Source organism: Festucalex cinctus, chromosome 18 (assembly GCF_051991245.1).
Source record: "Festucalex cinctus isolate MCC-2025b chromosome 18, RoL_Fcin_1.0, whole genome shotgun sequence".
NCBI lineage: Eukaryota > Metazoa > Chordata > Actinopteri > Syngnathiformes > Syngnathidae > Festucalex > Festucalex cinctus.
Genome location: NC_135428.1, coordinates 12,244,292 through 12,265,125, shown reverse-complemented (window position 1 = coordinate 12,265,125; position 20,834 = coordinate 12,244,292). Strand labels below are relative to the sequence as shown.

The 20,834-nt window shown below is 32.0% G+C and overlaps 1 protein-coding gene across 2 annotated transcripts; it reads left to right on the top strand.

Annotated features, from left to right (window-relative positions):
- The first annotated feature begins 137 nt into the window (after nt 1-137).
- LOC144006033 (heterogeneous nuclear ribonucleoprotein D-like) lies at nt 138-5,873 on the top strand. 2 transcript variants are annotated; one of them, XM_077504660.1, is made up of 9 exons: nt 138-294; nt 1,709-1,885; nt 2,646-2,814; nt 2,886-3,044; nt 4,213-4,344; nt 4,458-4,584; nt 4,688-4,855; nt 5,349-5,433; nt 5,510-5,873. In XM_077504660.1, exons 2-8 carry the CDS (start codon nt 1,731-1,733, stop codon nt 5,414-5,416), a joined length of 978 nt encoding a protein of 325 aa, XP_077360786.1. In that variant the 5' UTR covers nt 138-294; nt 1,709-1,730; the 3' UTR covers nt 5,417-5,433; nt 5,510-5,873. The 2 variants fall into 2 exon arrangements, with proteins under 2 accessions (XP_077360786.1, XP_077360785.1); XM_077504659.1 differs by having other exon boundaries at nt 2,634-2,814.
- Nucleotides 5,874-20,834: the final 14,961 nt, after the last annotated feature.

The window sequence follows — 20,834 nt, the reverse complement described above, 5'->3', positions numbered from 1 at the left end:
GAACTCGAGGCTGGAAGACTCTCAAACAGCTTTCCACAGGACGAAGCAAGCACACAGGAAGGACATTCGGTCGACGTGTGGACGTCATAGCCCAGCGGTCGCTGTCGGGCCAATGACATGGCGGTATTATTCGCGCGCGCCACCCTTCCGCCCAATCGGTAGGCTCGTTGTTGGAACGTAGAGCGGCGCTGGGTCACATCCGGTCGTATATAAACCGCCACGAGTTAGCGGCGAATTTGGAGTGTCCATTTTGAGCAGAAATCCGGCGTCTCCCGCTTTTCCCACCTTATTCAAGTAAGACGCTTTTGCTTCTTTTTGTCTGTTTAAGGGCTTATTTGTGACCTTGGGAGAAATTAGGCGACCATCTGCGGGTATTTACGTTACGGGCTACCCACCGATTTGAGCTTTAGTGTGCTTCCACGGCGTTTTCCGGAGCGGTAAGATGACGCTCTCGGTGAGCTAGGTGGCTAACAGTGGCGCTTTACATTGAGACTCATGTTACGTATGGCGAAATCAATGGTTAGCACGCAATCCATTTGGAATTTGCCCCCGAATGCACATTTGAAGCGCGTTTGTTGTGATAACGTAATCCCCAATCCCCATGTGTCTTGTTTGTTTACTTTCGATTTCGGGTGGTCGAATGCCAGCTGGGGCCTTGTTCTGTTCCCCGAGCGTGATTCGTTAGCATCTAGCTAGCCGTCTTATTGTTATCAACTATTAGCCGACGTCGCTAGTTGGAAAGCACGGCAGTTTCGAGTATCTTTATTGCAAACAAGATTTGAATTCTCAAATCGGCTGTGATTTGAAGTACTACAACTGCAAATGGTGGTTATAATTGCGCGTGTTTTGGTCTGGTTGAAAAGCGTGCATGTTTGTTTTTGAATGGGAAATTGCTCATTCAAGTCAGTTTGAAGGCACTTTTTAATTCCTGTGAATTACTAGCAGTGCTAGAAAATTCAACTGTGGTGTTAAGCCACGCTAAGTATTATAATATAATCACATCTGGTGAAGTGGCTATTTTACCGTGACCGGCAATTCTTCTGCTGGTGTTATTTTGCCGCGAGAATTAAAAGTTCAAATTTTGTGCCGGTGCATGTGCACCGGCTTGTTCATAGTGGTTAGAGCTGTTGCGCCGAAACTGTTGGGTCACAGGTTCGAATCCCGCTAAGTATTTTTTTTTTCTCAAATTTATTGCAACCAGTCGATAGTTGTAATCAATCCGTTTTGTTTGACATCTTTATTCAAGAGTTGAACAGTTATTTAATTGTCCATATTTAAAGTAGAATAAGACATGCTTGCTGCATTTGAAAATGGAAACTTTGTGAAAAGAGAACAGGAGGCGAACAGTGCATGATTCACAGAAAAAGATGATTCCCAGCAGGATATACATCATGGCATCATACTAAAATAACTTGTTCACAGCCCAGTGATGTAATCACGGTAAAATAGCCCTTCGTGCTAGGCCAATCCAACTGTTGACTGACCAATCAAAGCTGCGTACAACAAATTGCAAGCGAGAATTGCCGCTTACAACAAAATAACCTCTGTCAGTAAATTATAACCTGAAATGCCATTCAGATGTCAAAGCGTCATCTTTGTTACTGTCATTGAGAAGCAGAAGAATTTGCTCATGGCATCATAGCTCTAATGTTCATAATCTCCCTTAAGAATTCTGGTTCTGCAAAGATTAATCATGCTCTCATATCAGGCTTACTTAATCCGCCTTCACGATGGCTGACGCTGACATGCTGCTCATGGAGACATCGGAGCAAAACGGCAACGAGGGTGACGAGAACGACGCCGCTGCCGATACGGAGCTGATGGGCGAAGACGACCAGGCCGACGGCGGCAAGATCGACGCCAGCAAGGGCGAAGAGGATGCCGGGTGAGTACCGCTTGATCGACGTACCGGGATTAGGGTTATTATCCTCTTTGACTGCCAAAGACGTTTAATAATGATTAGTAAAATTCCGATGAATGGAATGCGATCTTTCATTTAGTAGCCACATTGTATATGTAGTAAAGACAAACAATATTCTTTTTGCCTTGAAAGATGAGTTAAAATGCTCAAAAGCGGCTGGCACTGTGGATTTTTTTTTTTTGTTTTTATAACGTGTGGCAGTCAGTTATTATAGTTTTGGAATTTTTCATTTTAGTTGGTTTTGATTTTGTTTTATATTTAGTTGTTCAAATTTAGTTTTACTTTTCAGAATGGTTCTATTAGTTTTTTATTAGTTTTAGTTTAATAAATGCTTAGTTGTAGTTTCAGCATTAGTTTTAGTTTTAAAAAAATGTGAGCAATATTTTAAAAACACAATAGGAGCGATGTCATCTGAATGTGCTTTTCTTTTGGCTGCTGCTAGATGATGTTACTTCTGTGTGGCACACTTTCAAATGTCCTTATTCCGGTTAATATAAAAATAAATGTAGTTAAAATCACATTTAGAATCATCCCCAAAGGCTCATGCGTTCATTACCAAAGACTAAAACGGACGTTTTGTTATAATTGTTGTCCGATTTTAGTTAGTTTTGTAAACATAAAGTTTAGTTTCAATTAGTTTTCGTTTTTTTTTTTTTGTTTGTTCTTTAAAGCATTTTCTTTTTTATTTTATTTAGTGAATGAGATTTTGTAGTCTCTTTTCCAGCAAAATGTTCGTGGGCGGCCTGAGCTGGGAGACGAACAAGAAAGACCTCAAGGACTACTTCAGCAAGTTCGGCGAGGTGTCGGACTGCACCATCAAAATCGACACGGCCAGCGGGCGCTCCCGGGGCTTTGGCTTCGTGCTCTTCAAAGACTCCGCCAGCGTGGACAAGGTGGGTCGACGTACAAGCAAAAAGGCGTCAATGTCTCCACGCCGACCGACTGTGCTGCGCGCGCTTTGCAGGTGCTGCAGCAGAGCCAGCACAAACTGGACGGCCGCCAGATCGACCCCAAGCGGGCCCTCGCCATGAAGAAGGAGCCCGTGAAGAAGATCTTCGTCGGCGGTTTGAACCCGGAAGCCACCGAGGAAAGCATCAGGGCACACTTTGGTACCTTCGGAGAGGTGAGGCGACGTGGCGAGAAAGCAAAGCGGGTCTTTTTTTTCTTTTTTCTTTTTTTTCTTCCATAAATAATACAATACAATACAGTACAATACAGTATGATGCACAGTTGCAGTTAGTCGATGTAAATATTTTGAAAGGATGATAAAGGTTCGAAAAAATAATTTTGTATTCTGTAGGCATACGCTGCCTGGAATCACTTGAAAACTACTTAAAATTCTGTCTTTTCTTTTTGGAGAACAGAGCCTTTTTTTTCTTTCTTTTTTCCAACATTTTGTTGATAATTTGTATGTGCACACATCTTTATAATTTAATTCATTAGCTTTTTCTGACAACCCAGAAAACTAATTAAACTAACTAAATTTAAAAAGCAAAACTCAAAACTAACTAAAATGGAAAATTCCAAAACGATAATAACCCTGGGACTGTGCACACTTTATCATTTTTATTTTATCTAAAAATGAAAATCAGGTGGCTGTTAATTATTAAATGCAAATGTTTGTCTGATCTATTTAGAATTGTACTTTAACCAAGCAACAGTGTTTTTTTTTTTTTTTTCTTCTATCCAAATAACTGATTATTCGCTAGAATTTTCAGTAGGCTTTCCAAATTCAAAAATATTTGATAGCTGCAGCCCTAACATTAATTTTGAGTTGTTTTGAGGCATGCACACATGAGCTCCTCTGCCTAATCAAAGTTAGCCTGCACCCCGCAAACCAAACTAGGAGATAAATTAGCATTAATTGCGATATAGGTCAAATTATGGGGGCATAATCGGATTTAAAAATAAAACTATTTTCTAGATTAATCTAATAGAACAATAATTGTTTAACCCAGACCTAGTTGGAAGAGGGTAAACCACCAAAACCTGCAGGACTCCGCCCCTCCAGGTCAGAGTTTGCCCACCCTTGTATTAAATGATTGCCTCCTTTGCCAAATTGTTGGCTAATCATGTCAAATTAATACAATAACTTAAGTATTGTTTTTGTTTGGTTTACTCGATGAGTGTAGTATTCATTTAGTCTAAAATGACAAGCTGCATCCCCGTAACAGCTTTACATTGTTTGTTGCAAAAAACATCATATGCATTGATCATTTAAAAAAAAAAAAGTTTCTCTCCTCTCCCCCCAAAATCAAGACACAAGTTCACGTGTGTTGTTTCCTTTTCAGATTGAAACCATCGAGCTTCCTCTTGACCCCAAGTCGAAGAAGAGGAGGGGCTTCATCTTCATCACATACAAAGAGGAAGCCAGCGTCAAGAAGTGCTTGGAGAAGAAGTTCCACAACATCGAGGGCGGAAGGGTCAGTCATCTCATCTGGTCGAGTTTAGCCGGCCCCTTTTCTGGACGAGGTGGGGAGGGAATGTTGTGCGTATGTTTTAATGTGGCCGTTATTGTTGTGTGTGGTTTTGTCAGTGCGAGCTGAAGATCGCCCAGCCCAAGGAGGTGTACCAGCAGCAGCAGCAACAGCAGCAGTATGGTGGAGGACGCGGCGGCGGAGCCGGTGGCTACGGCGGCCGAGGGGGCAGAGGGCGCGGAGGAGGTCGGACGGGCACGCTTAACTTGCTGTCATTGACGGCTTTACAAGTAAACGAGCCATTTTCAAAGTAGTGACAAAAATTGATCAATGCGTTTTATGTTGGCAGGGCAGAGCCAGGGCTGGAACCAGGGCGGCTATGGCGGCGGAGGCTACTACAACCAGGGCGGCTACGGCAGCCAAGGCTACGGCGGCGGCTATGGCAGCAGCTACGGTGGCTACGGTGGCTATGACTACCCATCCGGTGGTTACTATGGATACCCTGGATATGACTACAGTAAGTCCGCTATAATTCCCTGGCAAACCGAGCCGGGCAGTCGGAGCTCCCGCGAGCGTTGGACTCACCGCGGCTGCGCACGCCTCGTGTTTGTGCGAGTATAGTGGAGGGAGGGGGGGTAAAAAAAAATTTTAAAAAAAAAAAAGACCACACGGATTCATCTTAAACCAAGCTTGAGCCTGCATAAAGTTGAACGTGCCACAGACGATCTTGCCGATCTGTCAGCTTTATGAGATCGTCAACACATTAAAGTTCTTAACGATCTAATATCGTCATATCGGCCACCCCTAGGACAGGGACAAGTGCAGCATTTTTATTTTTTATTTTTTTTACACGTGCTTTTGTTTTTTTGTTTTTTTTAAACCTATCAAACATTTCCATGTAACCTGAACTGTATTTTTGATTATTGTATTTCAGAAATGTTTTTTTTTGTTTTTTTGTTTTTTGGTGCTTATTTTTAAATGTTTGTGTGTGCGTACGTGTGTGCTGACAGGCCAGGGCAGTGCCAGTTATGGCAAGGCTCCCAGAAGGGGCCACCAGAGCACCTACAAGCCATACTGATGTGTGCAACACGTGAGGTACGACAGCCGCCGTCGTCATGCTTTTGAACGTGTCCAACAGAGTTTCAGGGTGGTTGTTGTTTTTGTTCCTCAGGATCCAGTGAAATAACACCCAACTGGATGGACGCAACTCCTTTTATGACAGAAGACCATTTGTACAGAAAACACCAGAAATGTAACTTTTTCCATGTTTGTTTTTTTGTTTTTGTTTTTTATTTGTATGCTTTCATTTTTTAGGTTTTATTTCTCCTCAGTGTTTTTTTTTTTTCCTTCCAGTTTTTTTTTTCCTTCCCAACATTTCCATTGAAAGGAAGTGTAATTTTACTGTACTTTTTGGTACCTGTTTGATTCTAATGTATTGTTGAGGGTATTTTACATGTCAGCTGGCTTTACAGGTTGGATGTGTTGGTGCTGTAAAGCAGCTTTTTTGACAAATAAAAAAAGAGAAAAAAAAATCACTCAAGCTGGTGTCCTCCTCAATTCGATGAGAAAATAAATCTGCTCAATGTGAAATTGTGTATACATTATTTGACGGTTATAGATCAGACTTAATTGTGGAGCCCTTGAGTTTATGTATTCATTGGGACCACACATTTTACAGCCTTTAGTTTATAAAGTTAACCTTTTAACGGGTACTCTGAATGCTACGAGGTTTTAACGTTTGCAAAAAAAATTATTATTATTATTTTTTTAAGACGGTTAAGATTTACAGTGTAGTTTACTAATTAAGGCTGCTTCGTTTAAAAAATAAAATGAAATACGCAAAAAACACCTTACTACACGTTTAAAAAAACAAAACAAAAAAACCTTACTATGCATTTTTTTAAACTCCTTACTATAGATGGTCGTTAAAAAAAAATGACTTACTATACGTGATAATTTAAATAAATAAATAAAAACCCTTGCTTTTGCCAAAATAAAAAACGCCTTACTATACATGGTTGTTTTTTTAGGGGGAAAAAAACGCCTTACTATACATGGTCGTTTTTTTTTTTTATCAAATAAAAAACGCCTTACTATACATGGTCATTTTTTTAACAAAAAAAAAAAAACGCCTTACTATACATGGTGTTTTTTTTAATCAAATAAAAAACGCCTTACTATACATGGTCGTTTTTTTTAAAAAAATTAAACGCCTTACTATACATGGTCGTTTTTTTAACAAAATAAAAAACGCCTTACTATACATGGTCGTTTTTTTAACAAAATAAAAAACGCCTTACTATACATGGTCGTTTTTTTAGGGGGAAAATAAAATGCCTTACTATACATGGTCCTTTTTTTAACAAAATAAAAAACGGCTTACAAAAAAAAAATAAAAAAACGCCTTCATACATGGTCGTTTTTTTAACAAAAAAAAAACAAGTCTTACTATACATGGTCGTTTTTTTAATCAAATAAAAAACGCCTTACTATACATTGTCGTTTTTTTAGGGGGGGAAAAAACGCCTTACTGGTCGTTTTTTTTTTATCAAATAAAAAACGCCTTACTATACAGGGTCGTTTTTTTAACAAAAACCAAAAACGCCTTACTATACATGGTCGTTTTAAAAAAAAAAAAAAAAAAACGCCTTACTATACAGGGTCGTTTTTTTAACAAAATAAAAAACGCCTTACTATACATGGTCGTTTTTTTAACAAAATAAAAAACGCCTTACTAAACATGGTCGTTTTTTTAACAAAATAAAAAACGCCTTACTATACATGGTCGTTTTTTTAACAAAATAAAAAACGCCTTACTATACATGGTCGTTTTTTTAACAAAAATAAAAAACGCCTTACTTATACATGGTCATTTTTTTAACAAAATAAAAAACGCCTTACTATACATGGTGGTTTTTTTAACAAAATAAAAAACGCCTTACTATACATGGTCGTATTAAAAAAAAAAAAAAAAAAACGCCTTACTATACAGGGTTGTTTTTTTAACAAAATAAAAAACGCCTTACTATACATGGTCGTTTTTTTAACAAAATAAAAAACGCCTTACTAAACATGGTCGTTTTTTTAACAAAATAAAAAACGCCTTACTATACATGGTCGTTTTTTTAACAAAATAAAAAACGCCTTACTATACATGGTCGTTTTTTTAACAAAAATAAAAAACGCCTTACTTATACATGGTCATTTTTTTAACAAAATAAAAAACGCCTTACTATACATGGTGGTTTTTTTAACAAAATAAAAAACGCCTTACTATACATGGTCGTTTTTTTAACAACAATAAAAAACGCCTTACTATACATGGTCGTTTTTTTAACAAAAAAAAAAGAAACGCCTTCATACATGGTCGTTTTTTTTAATCAAATAAAAAACGCCTTACTATACATGGTCGTTTTTTTAGGGGGGGAAAAAACGCCTTACTATACATGGTCGTTTTTTAACAACAACAAAAAAAACGCCTTCATACATGGTCGTTTTTTTTAATCAAATAAAAAACGCCTTACTATACATGGTCGGTTTTTTAGGGGGGAAAAAAACGCCTTACTATACATGGTCGTTTTTTTAACAAAAAAAAAACAAAACAAAAAAACGCCTTACTATACATGGTCGTTTTTTTAACACAAAAAAAATGCCTTACTATACATGGTCATTTTTTTAACAAAATAAAAAATGCCTTACTATACATGGTCGTTTTTTTAGGGGCGAAAAAAACGCCTTACTATACATGGTCGTTTTTTAGGGGGAAAAAAAAACGCCTTACTATACATGGTCGTTTTTTTAACAAAATAAAAAACGCCTTACTATACATGGTCGTTTTTTTAACAAAAATAAAAAACGCCTTACTATACATGGTCTTTTTTTTTTAACAAAATAAAAAACGCCTTACTATACATGGTCATTTTTTTAACAAAATAAAAAACGCCTTACTATACATGGCCATTTTTTTTAACAAAATAAAAAACGCCTTACTATACATGGTGTTTTTTTTAGGGGGAAAAAAACGCCTTACTATACATGGTCATTTTTTTAACAAAATAAAAAACGCCTTACTATACATGGTCGTTTTTTTAGGGGGAAAAAAAACGCCTTACTATACATGGTCGTTTTTTTAACAACAACAACAAAAAAACGCCTTACTTATACATGGTCATTTCGCCTTACTATACAGGGTCGTTTTTTTTTAACAAAAAAAAAAAAAACGCCTTCATACATGGTCGTTTTTTTAGGGGGAAAAAAAACGCCTTACTATACATGGTCGTTTTTTTTTTATCAAATAAAAAACGCCTTACTATACATGGTCGTTTTTTTAGGGGGAAAAAAAACGCCTTACTATACATGGTCGTTTTTTTTTTATCAAATAAAAAACGCCTTACTATACATGGTCGTTTTTTTAACAAAAAAAAAACAAAAACGCCTTACTATACATGGTGGTTTTTTTAATCAAATAAAAAACGCCTTACTATACATGGTCGTTTTTTTAGGGGAGAAAAAAACGCCTTACGTTACATGGTCGTTTTTTTAACAAAATAAAAAACGCCTTACTATAAATGGTCGTTTTTTTAACAAAATAAAAAACGCCTTACTAGACATGGTCGTTTTTTAACAAAATAAAAAATGCCTTACTATACATGGTCGTTTTTTTAGGGGAGAAAAAAACGCCTTACTATACATGGTCGTTTTTTTAGGGGCGAAAAAAACGCCTTACTATACATGGTCGTTTTTTAGGGGGAAAAAAAACGCCTTACTATACATGGTCGTTTTTTTAACAAAATAAAAAACGCCTTACTATACATGGTCGTTTTTTTTAACAAAATAAAAAACGCCTTACTATACATGGTCGTTTTTTTAACAAAAAAAAAACAAGTCTTACTATACATGGTCGTTTTTTTAATCAAATAAAAAACGCCTTACTATACATGGTCGTTTTAAAAAAAAAACAAAAAAAAAACGCCTTACTATACATGGTCGTTTTTTTAACAAAATAAAAAACGCCTTACTATACATGGTCATTTTTTTAACAAAATAAAAAACACCTTACTATACATGGTCGTTTTTTTAACAAAATAAAAAACGCCTTACTATACATGGTCGTTTTTTTAACAAAATAAAAAATGCCTTACTATACATGGTCGTTTTTTTAGGGGCGAAAAAAACGCCTTACTATACATGGTCGTTTTTTTAGGGGGAAAAAAACCGCCTTACTATACATGGTCGTTTTTTTAACAAAATAAAAAACGCCTTACTATACATGGTCGTTTTTTTAACAAAAATAAAAAACGCCTTACTATACATGGTCGTTTTTTTAACAAAATAAAAAACGCCTTACTATACATGGTCGTTTTTTTAACAAAATAAAAAACGCCTTACTATACATGGTTTTTTTTTAGGGGGAAAAAAAACGCCTTACTATACATGGTTGTTTTTTTTTTTTTATCAAATAAAAAACGCCTTACTATACATGGTCGTTTTTTTAACAAAAAAAAAAAAAAACGCCTTACTATACATGGTGTTTTTTTTAATCAAATAAAAAACGCCTTACTATACATGGTCGTTTTTTTTTTTTTAATTAAAAAACGCCTTACTATACATGGTCGTTTTTCTAACAACAACAAAAAAAAACGCCTTACTATACATGGTCGTTTTTTTAACAACAACAAAAAAAAAACGCCTTACTATACATGGTCGTTTTTTTAACAAAATAAAAAACGCCTTACTATACATGGTCGTTTTTTTAACAAAATAAAAAATGCCTTACTATACATGGTCGTTTTTTTAGGGGCGAAAAAAACGCCTTACTATACATGGTCGTTTTTTTTAGGGGGAAAAAAACCGCCTTACTATACATGGTCGTTTTTTTAACAAAATAAAAAACGCCTTACTATACATGGTCGTTTTTTTAACAAAAAAAAAAAACGCCTTCATACATGCTCGTTTTTTTAATCAAATAAAAAACCCCTTACTATACATGGTTTTTTTTTAGGGGGAAAAAAAACGCCTTACTATACATGGTTGTTTTTTTTTTTTTATCAAATAAAAAACGCCTTACTATACATGGTCGTTTTTTTAACAAAAAAAAAAAAAAACGCCTTACTATACATGGTGTTTTTTTTAATCAAATAAAAAACGCCTTACTATACATGGTCGTTTTTTTTTTTTTAATTAAAAAACGCCTTACTATACATGGTCGTTTTTTTAACAACAACAAAAAAAAACGCCTTACTATACATGGTCGTTTTTTTAACAACAACAAAAAAAAACGCCTTACTATACATGGTCGTTTTTTTAACAACAACAAAAAAAAACGCCTTACTATACATGGTCGTTTTTTTAACAACAACAAAAAAAAACGCCTTACTATACATGGTCGTTTTTTTAACAAAATAAAAAACGCCTTACTATACATGGTCGTTTTTTTAACAAAATAAAAAATGCCTTACTATACATGGTCGTTTTTTTAGGGGCGAAAAAAACGCCTTACTATACATGGTCGTTTTTTTAGGGGGAAAAAAACCGCCTTACTATACATGGTCGTTTTTTTTAACAAAATAAAAAACGCCTTACTATACATGGTCGTTTTTTTAACAAAAATAAAAAACGCCTTACTATACATGGTCGTTTTTTTAACAAAAAAAAAAAACGCCTTCATACATGCTCGTTTTTTTAATCAAATAAAAAACGCCTTACTATACATGGTTTTTTTTTAGGGGGAAAAAAAACGCCTTACTATACATGGTTGTTTTTTTTTTTTTTATCAAATAAAAAACGCCTTACTATACATGGTCGTTTTTTTAACAAAAAAAAAAAAAAACGCCTTACTATACATGGTGTTTTTTTTAATCAAATAAAAAACGCCTTACTATACATGGTCGTTTTTTTTTTTTTAATTAAAAAACGCCTTACTATACATGGTCGTTTTTTTAATCAAATAAAAAACGCCTTACTATACATGGTCGTTTTTTTAACAAAATAAAAAACGCCTTACTATACATGGTCTTTTTTTTTAACAAAATAAAAAACGCCTTACTATACATGGTCGTTTTTTTAACAAAATAAAAAACGCCTTACTATACATGGTCGTTTTTTTAACAAAATAAAAAACGCCTTACTATACATGGTCATTTTTTTAACAAAATAAAAAACGCCTTACTATACATGGTCATTTTTTTAACAAAATAAAAAACGCCTTACTATACATGGTGTTTTTTTTAGGGGGAAAAAAAACGCCTTAATATACATGGTCATCTTTTTAACAAAATAAAAAACGCCTTACTATACATGGTCGTTTTAAAAAAAAAAACAAAAAAAAAACGCCTTACTATACATGGTCGTTTTTTTAACAAAATAAAAAACGCCTTACTATACATGGTCATTTTTTTAACAAAATAAAAAACACCTTACTATACATGGTCGTTTTTTTAACAAAATAAAAAACGCCTTACTATACATGGTCGTTTTTTTAACAAAATAAAAAATGCCTTACTATACATGGTCGTTTTTTTAGGGGCGAAAAAAACGCCTTACTATACATGGTCGTTTTTTTAGGGGGAAAAAAACCGCCTTACTATACATGGTCGTTTTTTTAACAAAATAAAAAACGCCTTACTATACATGGTCGTTTTTTTAACAAAAATAAAAAACGCCTTACTATACATGGTCGTTTTTTTAACAAAATAAAAAACGCCTTACTATACATGGTCGTTTTTTTAACAAAATAAAAAACGCCTTACTATACATGGTTTTTTTTTAGGGGGAAAAAAAACGCCTTACTATACATGGTTGTTTTTTTTTTTTTATCAAATAAAAAACGCCTTACTATACATGGTCGTTTTTTTAACAAAAAAAAAAAAAAACGCCTTACTATACATGGTGTTTTTTTTAATCAAATAAAAAACGCCTTACTATACATGGTCGTTTTTTTTTTTTTAATTAAAAAACGCCTTACTATACATGGTCGTTTTTCTAACAACAAAAAAAAAAAACGCCTTACTATACATGGTCGTTTTTTTAACAACAACAAAAAAAAAACGCCTTACTATACATGGTCGTTTTTTTAACAACAACAAAAAAAAACGCCTTACTATACATGGTCGTTTTTTTAACAAAATAAAAAACGCCTTACTATACATGGTCGTTTTTTTAACAAAATAAAAAATGCCTTACTATACATGGTCGTTTTTTTAGGGGCGAAAAAAACGCCTTACTATACATGGTCGTTTTTTTTAGGGGGAAAAAAACCGCCTTACTATACATGGTCGTTTTTTTAACAAAATAAAAAACGCCTTACTATACATGGTCGTTTTTTTAACAAAAAAAAAAAACGCCTTCATACATGCTCGTTTTTTTAATCAAATAAAAAACCCCTTACTATACATGGTCGTTTTTTTAACAAAAAAAAAAAAAAACGCCTTACTATACATGGTGTTTTTTTTAATCAAATAAAAAACGCCTTACTATACATGGTCGTTTTTTTTTTTTTAATTAAAAAACGCCTTACTATACATGGTCGTTTTTCTAACAACAAAAAAAAAAAACGCCTTACTATACATGGTCGTTTTTTTAACAACAACAAAAAAAAAACGCCTTACTATACATGGTCGTTTTTTTAACAACAACAAAAAAAAACGCCTTACTATACATGGTCGTTTTTTTAACAAAATAAAAAACGCCTTACTATACATGGTCGTTTTTTTAACAAAATAAAAAATGCCTTACTATACATGGTCGTTTTTTTAGGGGCGAAAAAAACGCCTTACTATACATGGTCGTTTTTTTTAGGGGGAAAAAAACCGCCTTACTATACATGGTCGTTTTTTTAACAAAATAAAAAACGCCTTACTATACATGGTCGTTTTTTTAACAAAAAAAAAAAACGCCTTCATACATGCTCGTTTTTTTAATCAAATAAAAAACCCCTTACTATACATGGTTTTTTTTTAGGGGGAAAAAAAACGCCTTACTATACATGGTTGTTTTTTTTTTTTTATCAAATAAAAAACGCCTTACTATACATGGTCGTTTTTTTAACAAAAAAAAAAAAAAACGCCTTACTATACATGGTGTTTTTTTTAATCAAATAAAAAACGCCTTACTATACATGGTCGTTTTTTTTTTTTTAATTAAAAAACGCCTTACTATACATGGTCGTTTTTTTAACAACAACAAAAAAAAACGCCTTACTATACATGGTCGTTTTTTTAACAACAACAAAAAAAAACGCCTTACTATACATGGTCGTTTTTTTAACAACAACAAAAAAAAACGCCTTACTATACATGGTCGTTTTTTTAACAACAACAAAAAAAAACGCCTTACTATACATGGTCGTTTTTTTAACAAAATAAAAAACGCCTTACTATACATGGTCGTTTTTTTAACAAAATAAAAAATGCCTTACTATACATGGTCGTTTTTTTAGGGGCGAAAAAAACGCCTTACTATACATGGTCGTTTTTTTAGGGGGAAAAAAACCGCCTTACTATACATGGTCGTTTTTTTTAACAAAATAAAAAACGCCTTACTATACATGGTCGTTTTTTTAACAAAAATAAAAAACGCCTTACTATACATGGTCGTTTTTTTAACAAAATAAAAAACGCCTTACTATACATGGTCGTTTTTTTAACAAAAAAAAAAAACGCCTTCATACATGCTCGTTTTTTTAATCAAATAAAAAACGCCTTACTATACATGGTTTTTTTTTAGGGGGAAAAAAAACGCCTTACTATACATGGTTGTTTTTTTTTTTTTTATCAAATAAAAAACGCCTTACTATACATGGTCGTTTTTTTAACAAAAAAAAAAAAAAACGCCTTACTATACATGGTGTTTTTTTTAATCAAATAAAAAACGCCTTACTATACATGGTCGTTTTTTTTTTTTTAATTAAAAAACGCCTTACTATACATGGTCGTTTTTTTAATCAAATAAAAAACGCCTTACTATACATGGTCGTTTTTTTAACAAAATAAAAAACGCCTTACTATACATGGTCTTTTTTTTTAACAAAATAAAAAACGCCTTACTATACATGGTCGTTTTTTTAACAAAATAAAAAACGCCTTACTATACATGGTCGTTTTTTTAACAAAATAAAAAACGCCTTACTATACATGGTCATTTTTTTAACAAAATAAAAAACGCCTTACTATACATGGTCATTTTTTTAACAAAATAAAAAACGCCTTACTATACATGGTGTTTTTTTTAGGGGGAAAAAAAACGCCTTAATATACATGGTCATCTTTTTAACAAAATAAAAAACGCCTTACTATACATGGTCGTTTTTTTAGGGGGGAAAAAAACGCCTTACTATACATGGTCGTTTTTTTAACAACAACAACAAAAAAACGCCTTACTATACATGGTCGTTTTTTTAACAAAAAAAAAAAAACGCCTTCATACATGGTCGTTTTTTTAGGGGGAAAAAAACCGCCTTACTATACATGGTCGTTTTTTTTAACAAAATAAAAAACGCCTTACTATACATGGTCGTTTTTTTAACAAAAATAAAAAACGCCTTACTATACATGGTCGTTTTTTTAACAAAATAAAAAACGGCTTACTATACATGGTCGTTTTTTTAACAAAATAAAAAACGGCTTACTATACATGGTCGTTTTTTTAATCAAATAAAAAACGCCTTACTATACATGGTCGTTTTTTTAACAAAATAAAAAACGGCTTACTATACATGGTCGTTTTTTTAACAAAATAAAAAACGGCTTACTATACATGGTCGTTTTTTTTAACAAAATAAAAAACGCCTTCATACATGGTCGTTTTTTTAACAAAAAAAAAACAAGTCTTACTATACATGGTCGTTTTTTTAATCAGATAAAAAACGCCTTACTATACATGGTCGTTTAAAAAAAAACAAAAAAAAAAACGCCTTACTATACATGGTCGTTTTTTTAACAAAATAAAAAACGCCTTACTATACATGGTCGTTTTTTTAACAAAATAAAAAACGCCTTACTATACATGGTCATTTTTTTAACAAAATAAAAAACGCCTTACTATACATTGTCATTTTTTTAACAAAATAAAAAACGCCCTACTATACATGGTGTTTTTTTTAACAAAATAAAAAACGCCTTACTATACATGGTCGTTTTTTTAACAACAACAAAAAAAAACGCCTTACTATACATGGTCGTTTTTTTAACAACAACAAAAAAAAACGCCTTACTATACATGGTCGTTTTTTTAACAACAACAAAAAAAAACGCCTTACTATACATGGTCGTTTTTTTAACAAAATAAAAAACGGCTTACTATACATGGTCGTTTTTTTAACAAAATAAATACCGGCTTACTATACATGGTCGTTTTTTTTAACAAAATAAAAAACGCCTTCATACATGGTCGTTTTTTTAACAAAAAAAAAACAAGTCTTACTATACATGGTCGTTTTTTTAATCAAATAAAAAACGCCTTACTATACATGGTCGTTTAAAAAAAAACAAAAAAAAAACGCCTTACTATACATGGTCGTTTTTTTAACAAAATAAAAAACGCCTTACTATACATGGTGGTTTTTTTAGGGGGAAAAAAACGCCTTACTATACATGGTCGTTTTTTTAACAAAATAAAAAACGCCTTACTATACATGGTCGTTTTTTTAACAAAATAAAAAACGCCTTACTATACATGGTCGTTTTTTTAACAAAATAAAAAACGCCTTACTATACATGGTGGTTTTTTTAACAAAATAAAAAACGCGCGACTATACATGGTGGTTTTTTTAACAAAATAAAAAACGCCTTACTATACATGGTCGTTTTTTTAACAACAACAAAAAAAAACGCCTTACTATACATGGTCGTTTTTTTAACAACAACAAAAAAAAACGCCTTACTATACATGGTCGTTTTTTTAGGGGGAAAAAAAACGCCTTACTATACATGGTCGTTTTTTTTTTTTTTATCAAATAAAAAACGCCTTACTATACATGGTCGTTTTTTTAACAACAACAAAAAAAAACGCCTTACTATACATGGTGTTTTTTTTAATCAAATAAAAAACGCCTTACTCTACATGGTCGTTTTTTTAATCAAATAAAAAACGCCTTACTATACATGGTCGTTTTTTTAACAAAATAAAAAACGCCTTACTATACATGGTCGTTTTTTTAACAAAATAAAAAACGCCTTACTATACATGGTCATTTTTTTAACAAAATAAAAAATGCCTTACTATACATCGTCGTTTTTTTAGGGGCGAAAAAAACGCCTTACTATACATGGTCGTTTTTTTAGGGGGAAAAAACCCGCCTTACTATACATGGTCGTTTTTTTAACAAAATAAAAAACGCCTTACTATACATGGTCGTTTTTTTAACAAAATAAAAAACGCCTTACTATACATGGTCGTTTTTTTAACAAAATAAAAAACGCCTTACTATACATGGTCATTTTTTTAACAAAATAAAAAACGGCTTACTATACATGGTCGTTTTTTTAACAAAATAAAAAACGGCTTACTATACATGGTCGTTTTTTTTAACAAAATAAAAAACGCCTTCATACATGGTCGTTTTTTTAACAAAAAAAAAACAAGTCTTACTATACATGGTCGTTTTTTTAATCAAATAAAAAACGCCTTACTATACATGGTCGTTTAAAAAAAAACAAAAAAAAAACGCCTTACTATACATGGTCATTTTTTTAACAAAATAAAAAACGCCTTACTATACATGGTCGTTTTTTTAACAAAATAAAAAACGCCTTACTATACATGGTCGTTTTTTTAACAAAATAAAAAACGCCTTACTATACATGGTGGGTTTTTTTAACAAAATAAAAAACGCCCTACTATACATGGTGGTTTTTTTAACAAAATAAAAAACGCCTTACTATACATGGTCGTTTTTTTAACAACAACAAAAAAAAAACGCCTTACTATACATGGTCGTTTTTTTAACAACAACAAAAAAAAACGCCTTACTATACATGGTCGTTTTTTTAGGGGGAAAAAAAACGCCTTACTATACATGGTCGTTTTTTTTTTTTTTTATCAAATAAAAAACGCCTTACTATACATGGTCGTTTTTTTAACAACAACAAAAAAAAACGCCTTACTATACATGGTGTTTTTTTTAATCAAATAAAAAACGCCTTACTCTACATGGTCGTTTTTTTAATCAAATAAAAAACGCCTTACTATACATGGTCGTTTTTTTAACAAAATAAAAAACGCCTTACTATACATGGTCATTTTTTTAACAAAATAAAAAATGCCTTACTATACATCGTCGTTTTTTTAGGGGCGAAAAAAACGCCTTACTATACATGGTCGTTTTTTTAGGGGGAAAAAAAACCGCCTTACTATACATGGTCGTTTTTTTAACAAAATAAAAAACGCCTTACTATACATGGTCGTTTTTTTAACAAACAAAAAAAAAAAACGCCTTACTATACATGGTCGTTTTTTTAACAAAAAAAAAACAAAAACGCCTTACTATACATGGTGGTTTTTTTAATCAAATAAAAAACGCCTTACTCTACATGGTCGTTTTTTTTAAAAAAATTAAAAAACGCCTTACTATACATGGTCGTTTTTTTAATCAAATAAAAAACGCCTTACTATACATGGTCGTTTTTTTAACAAAATAAAAAATGCCTTACTATACATGGTCGTTATTTTAGGGGGGAAAAAAACGCCTTACTATACATGGTCGTATTTTTAGGGGCGAAAAAAACGCCTTACTATACATGGTCGTTTTTTTAGGGGGAAAATAAAACGCCTTACTATACATGGTCGTTTTTTTAACAAAAAATAAAAATAAACGCCTTACTATACATGGTGTTTTTTTTAATCAAATAAAAAACGCCTTACTATACATGGTCGTTTTTTTAGGGGGGAAAAAAACGCCTTACTATACATGGTCGTTTAAAAAAAAAAAAAAAAAAACGCCTTACTAAACATGGTCGTTTTTTTAACAAAATAAAAAACGCCTTACTATACATGGTCGTTTTTTTAACAAAATAAAAAACGCCTTACTATACATGGTCGTTTTTTTAACAAAAATAAAAAACGCCTTACTATACATGGTCATTTTTTTAACAAAATAAAAAACGCCTTACTATACATGGTGGTTTTTTTAACAAAATAAAAAACGCCTTACTATACATGGTCGTTTTTTAACAACAACAATAAAAAACGCCTTACTATACATGGTGGTTTTTTTAACAAAATAAAAAACGCCTTACTATACATGGTCGTTTTTTAACAACAACAATAAAAAAACGCCTTACTATACATGGTGGTTTTTTTAACATAATAAAAAACGCCTTACTATACATGGTCGTTTTTGAACAACAACAATAAAAAACGCCTTACTATACATGGTCGTTTTTTTAACAAAAAAAAAACAAAAACGCCTTACTATACATGGTGTTTTTTTTAATCAAATAAAAAACGCCTTACTATACATGGTCGTTTTTTTAGGGGGGAAAAAAACGCCTTACTATACATGGTTGTTTTTTTAACAAAATAAAAAACGCCTTACTATACATGGTCGTTTTTTAAAAAAAATAAAAAACGCCTTACTATACATGGTCATTTTTTTAACAAAATAAAAAACGCCTTACTATACATGGTCGTTTTTTTAACAAAATAAAAAACGCCTTACTATACATGGTCGTTTTTTTTTACAAAATAATAAACGCCTTACTATACATGGTCGTTTTTTTAACAAAATAAAAAACGCCTTACTATACATGGTCGTTTTTTAACAAAAAAAAAAAAAACGCCTTCATACATGGTCGTTTTTTTTAATCAAATGAAAAACGCCTTACTATACATGGTCGTTTTTTTAGGGGGAAAAAAAACGCCTTACTATACATGGTCGTTTTTTTTAACAAAAAAAAAAAAAAACGCCTTACTATACATGGTCGTTTTTTTAACAAAAAAAAAAAATGCCTTACTATACATGGTCATTTTTTTAACAAAATAAAAAATGCCTTACTATACATGGTCGTTTTTTTAGGGGAGAAAAAAACGCCTTACTATACATGGTCGTTTTTTTAGGGGCGAAAAAAACGTCTTACTATACATGGTCGTTTTTTAGGGGGAAAAAAAACGCCTTACTATACATGGTCATTTTTTTAACAAAATAAAAAACGCCTTACTATACATGGTTGTTTTTTTTAACAAAAAAAAAGAAAAAAACGCCTTACTATACATGGTCGTTTTTTTTTAACAAATAAAAAACGCCTTACTATACATGGTCGTTTTTTTAACAACAACAACAAAAAAACGCCTTACTTACATGGTCGTTTTTTTAACAAAAAAAAAAAAAACGCCTTCATACATGGTCGTTTTTTTAATCAAATAAAAAACGCCTTACTATACATGGTCGTTTTTTTAACAACAACAACAAAAAAACGCCTTACTTACATGGTCGTTTTTTTAACAAAAAAAAAAAAACGCCTTCATACATGGTCTTTTTTTTAATCAAATAAAAAACGCCTTACTATACATGGTCGTTTTTTTAGGGGGAAAAAAAACGCCTTACTATACATGGTCGTTTTTTTTTTTATCAAATAAAAAACGCCTTACTATACATGGTCGTTTTTTTAACAAAAAAAAAAAAAAAAACGCCTTACTATACATGGTGGTTTTTTTAATCAAATAAAAAACGCCTTACTATACATGGTCGTTTTTTTAACAAAATAAAAAATGCCTTACTATACATGGTCGTTTTTTTAACAAAATAAAAAACGCCTTACTATACATGGTCGTTTTTTTAACAAAATAAAAAATGCCTTACTATACATGGTCGTTTTTTTAGGGGGGAAAAAAACGCCTTACTATACATGGTCGTTTTTTTTAAAAAAATAAAAAACGCCTTACTATACATGGTCGTTTTTTTAACAAAATAAAAAATGCCTTACTATACATGGTCGTTTTTTTAGGGGGGAAAAAAACGCCTTACTATACATGGTCGTTTTTTAAAAAAAAATAAAAAACGCCTTACTATACATGGTCGTTTTTTTAACAAAATAAAAAACGCCTTACTATACATGGTCGTTTTTTTAACAAAATAAAAAACGCCTTACTATACATGGTCGTTTTTTTAACAAAATAAAAAATGCCTTACTATACATGGTCGTTTTTTTAGGGGAGAAAAAAACGCCTTACTATACATGGTCGTTTTTTTAGGGGGAAAAAAACCGCCTTACTATACATGGTCGTTTTTTTAACAAAATAAAAAACGCCTTACTATACATGGTCGTTTTTTTAACAAAAATAAAAAACGCCTTACTATACATGGTCGTTTTTTTAACAAAATAAAAAACGCCTTACTATACATGGTCGTTTTTTTAACAAAATAAAAAACGCCTTACTATACATGGTCGTTTTTTTAACAAAATAAAAAACGCCTTACTATACATGGTCGTTTTTTTAACAAAAATAAAAAACGCCTTACTATACATGGTCGTTTTTTTAACAAAATAAAAAACGCCTTACTA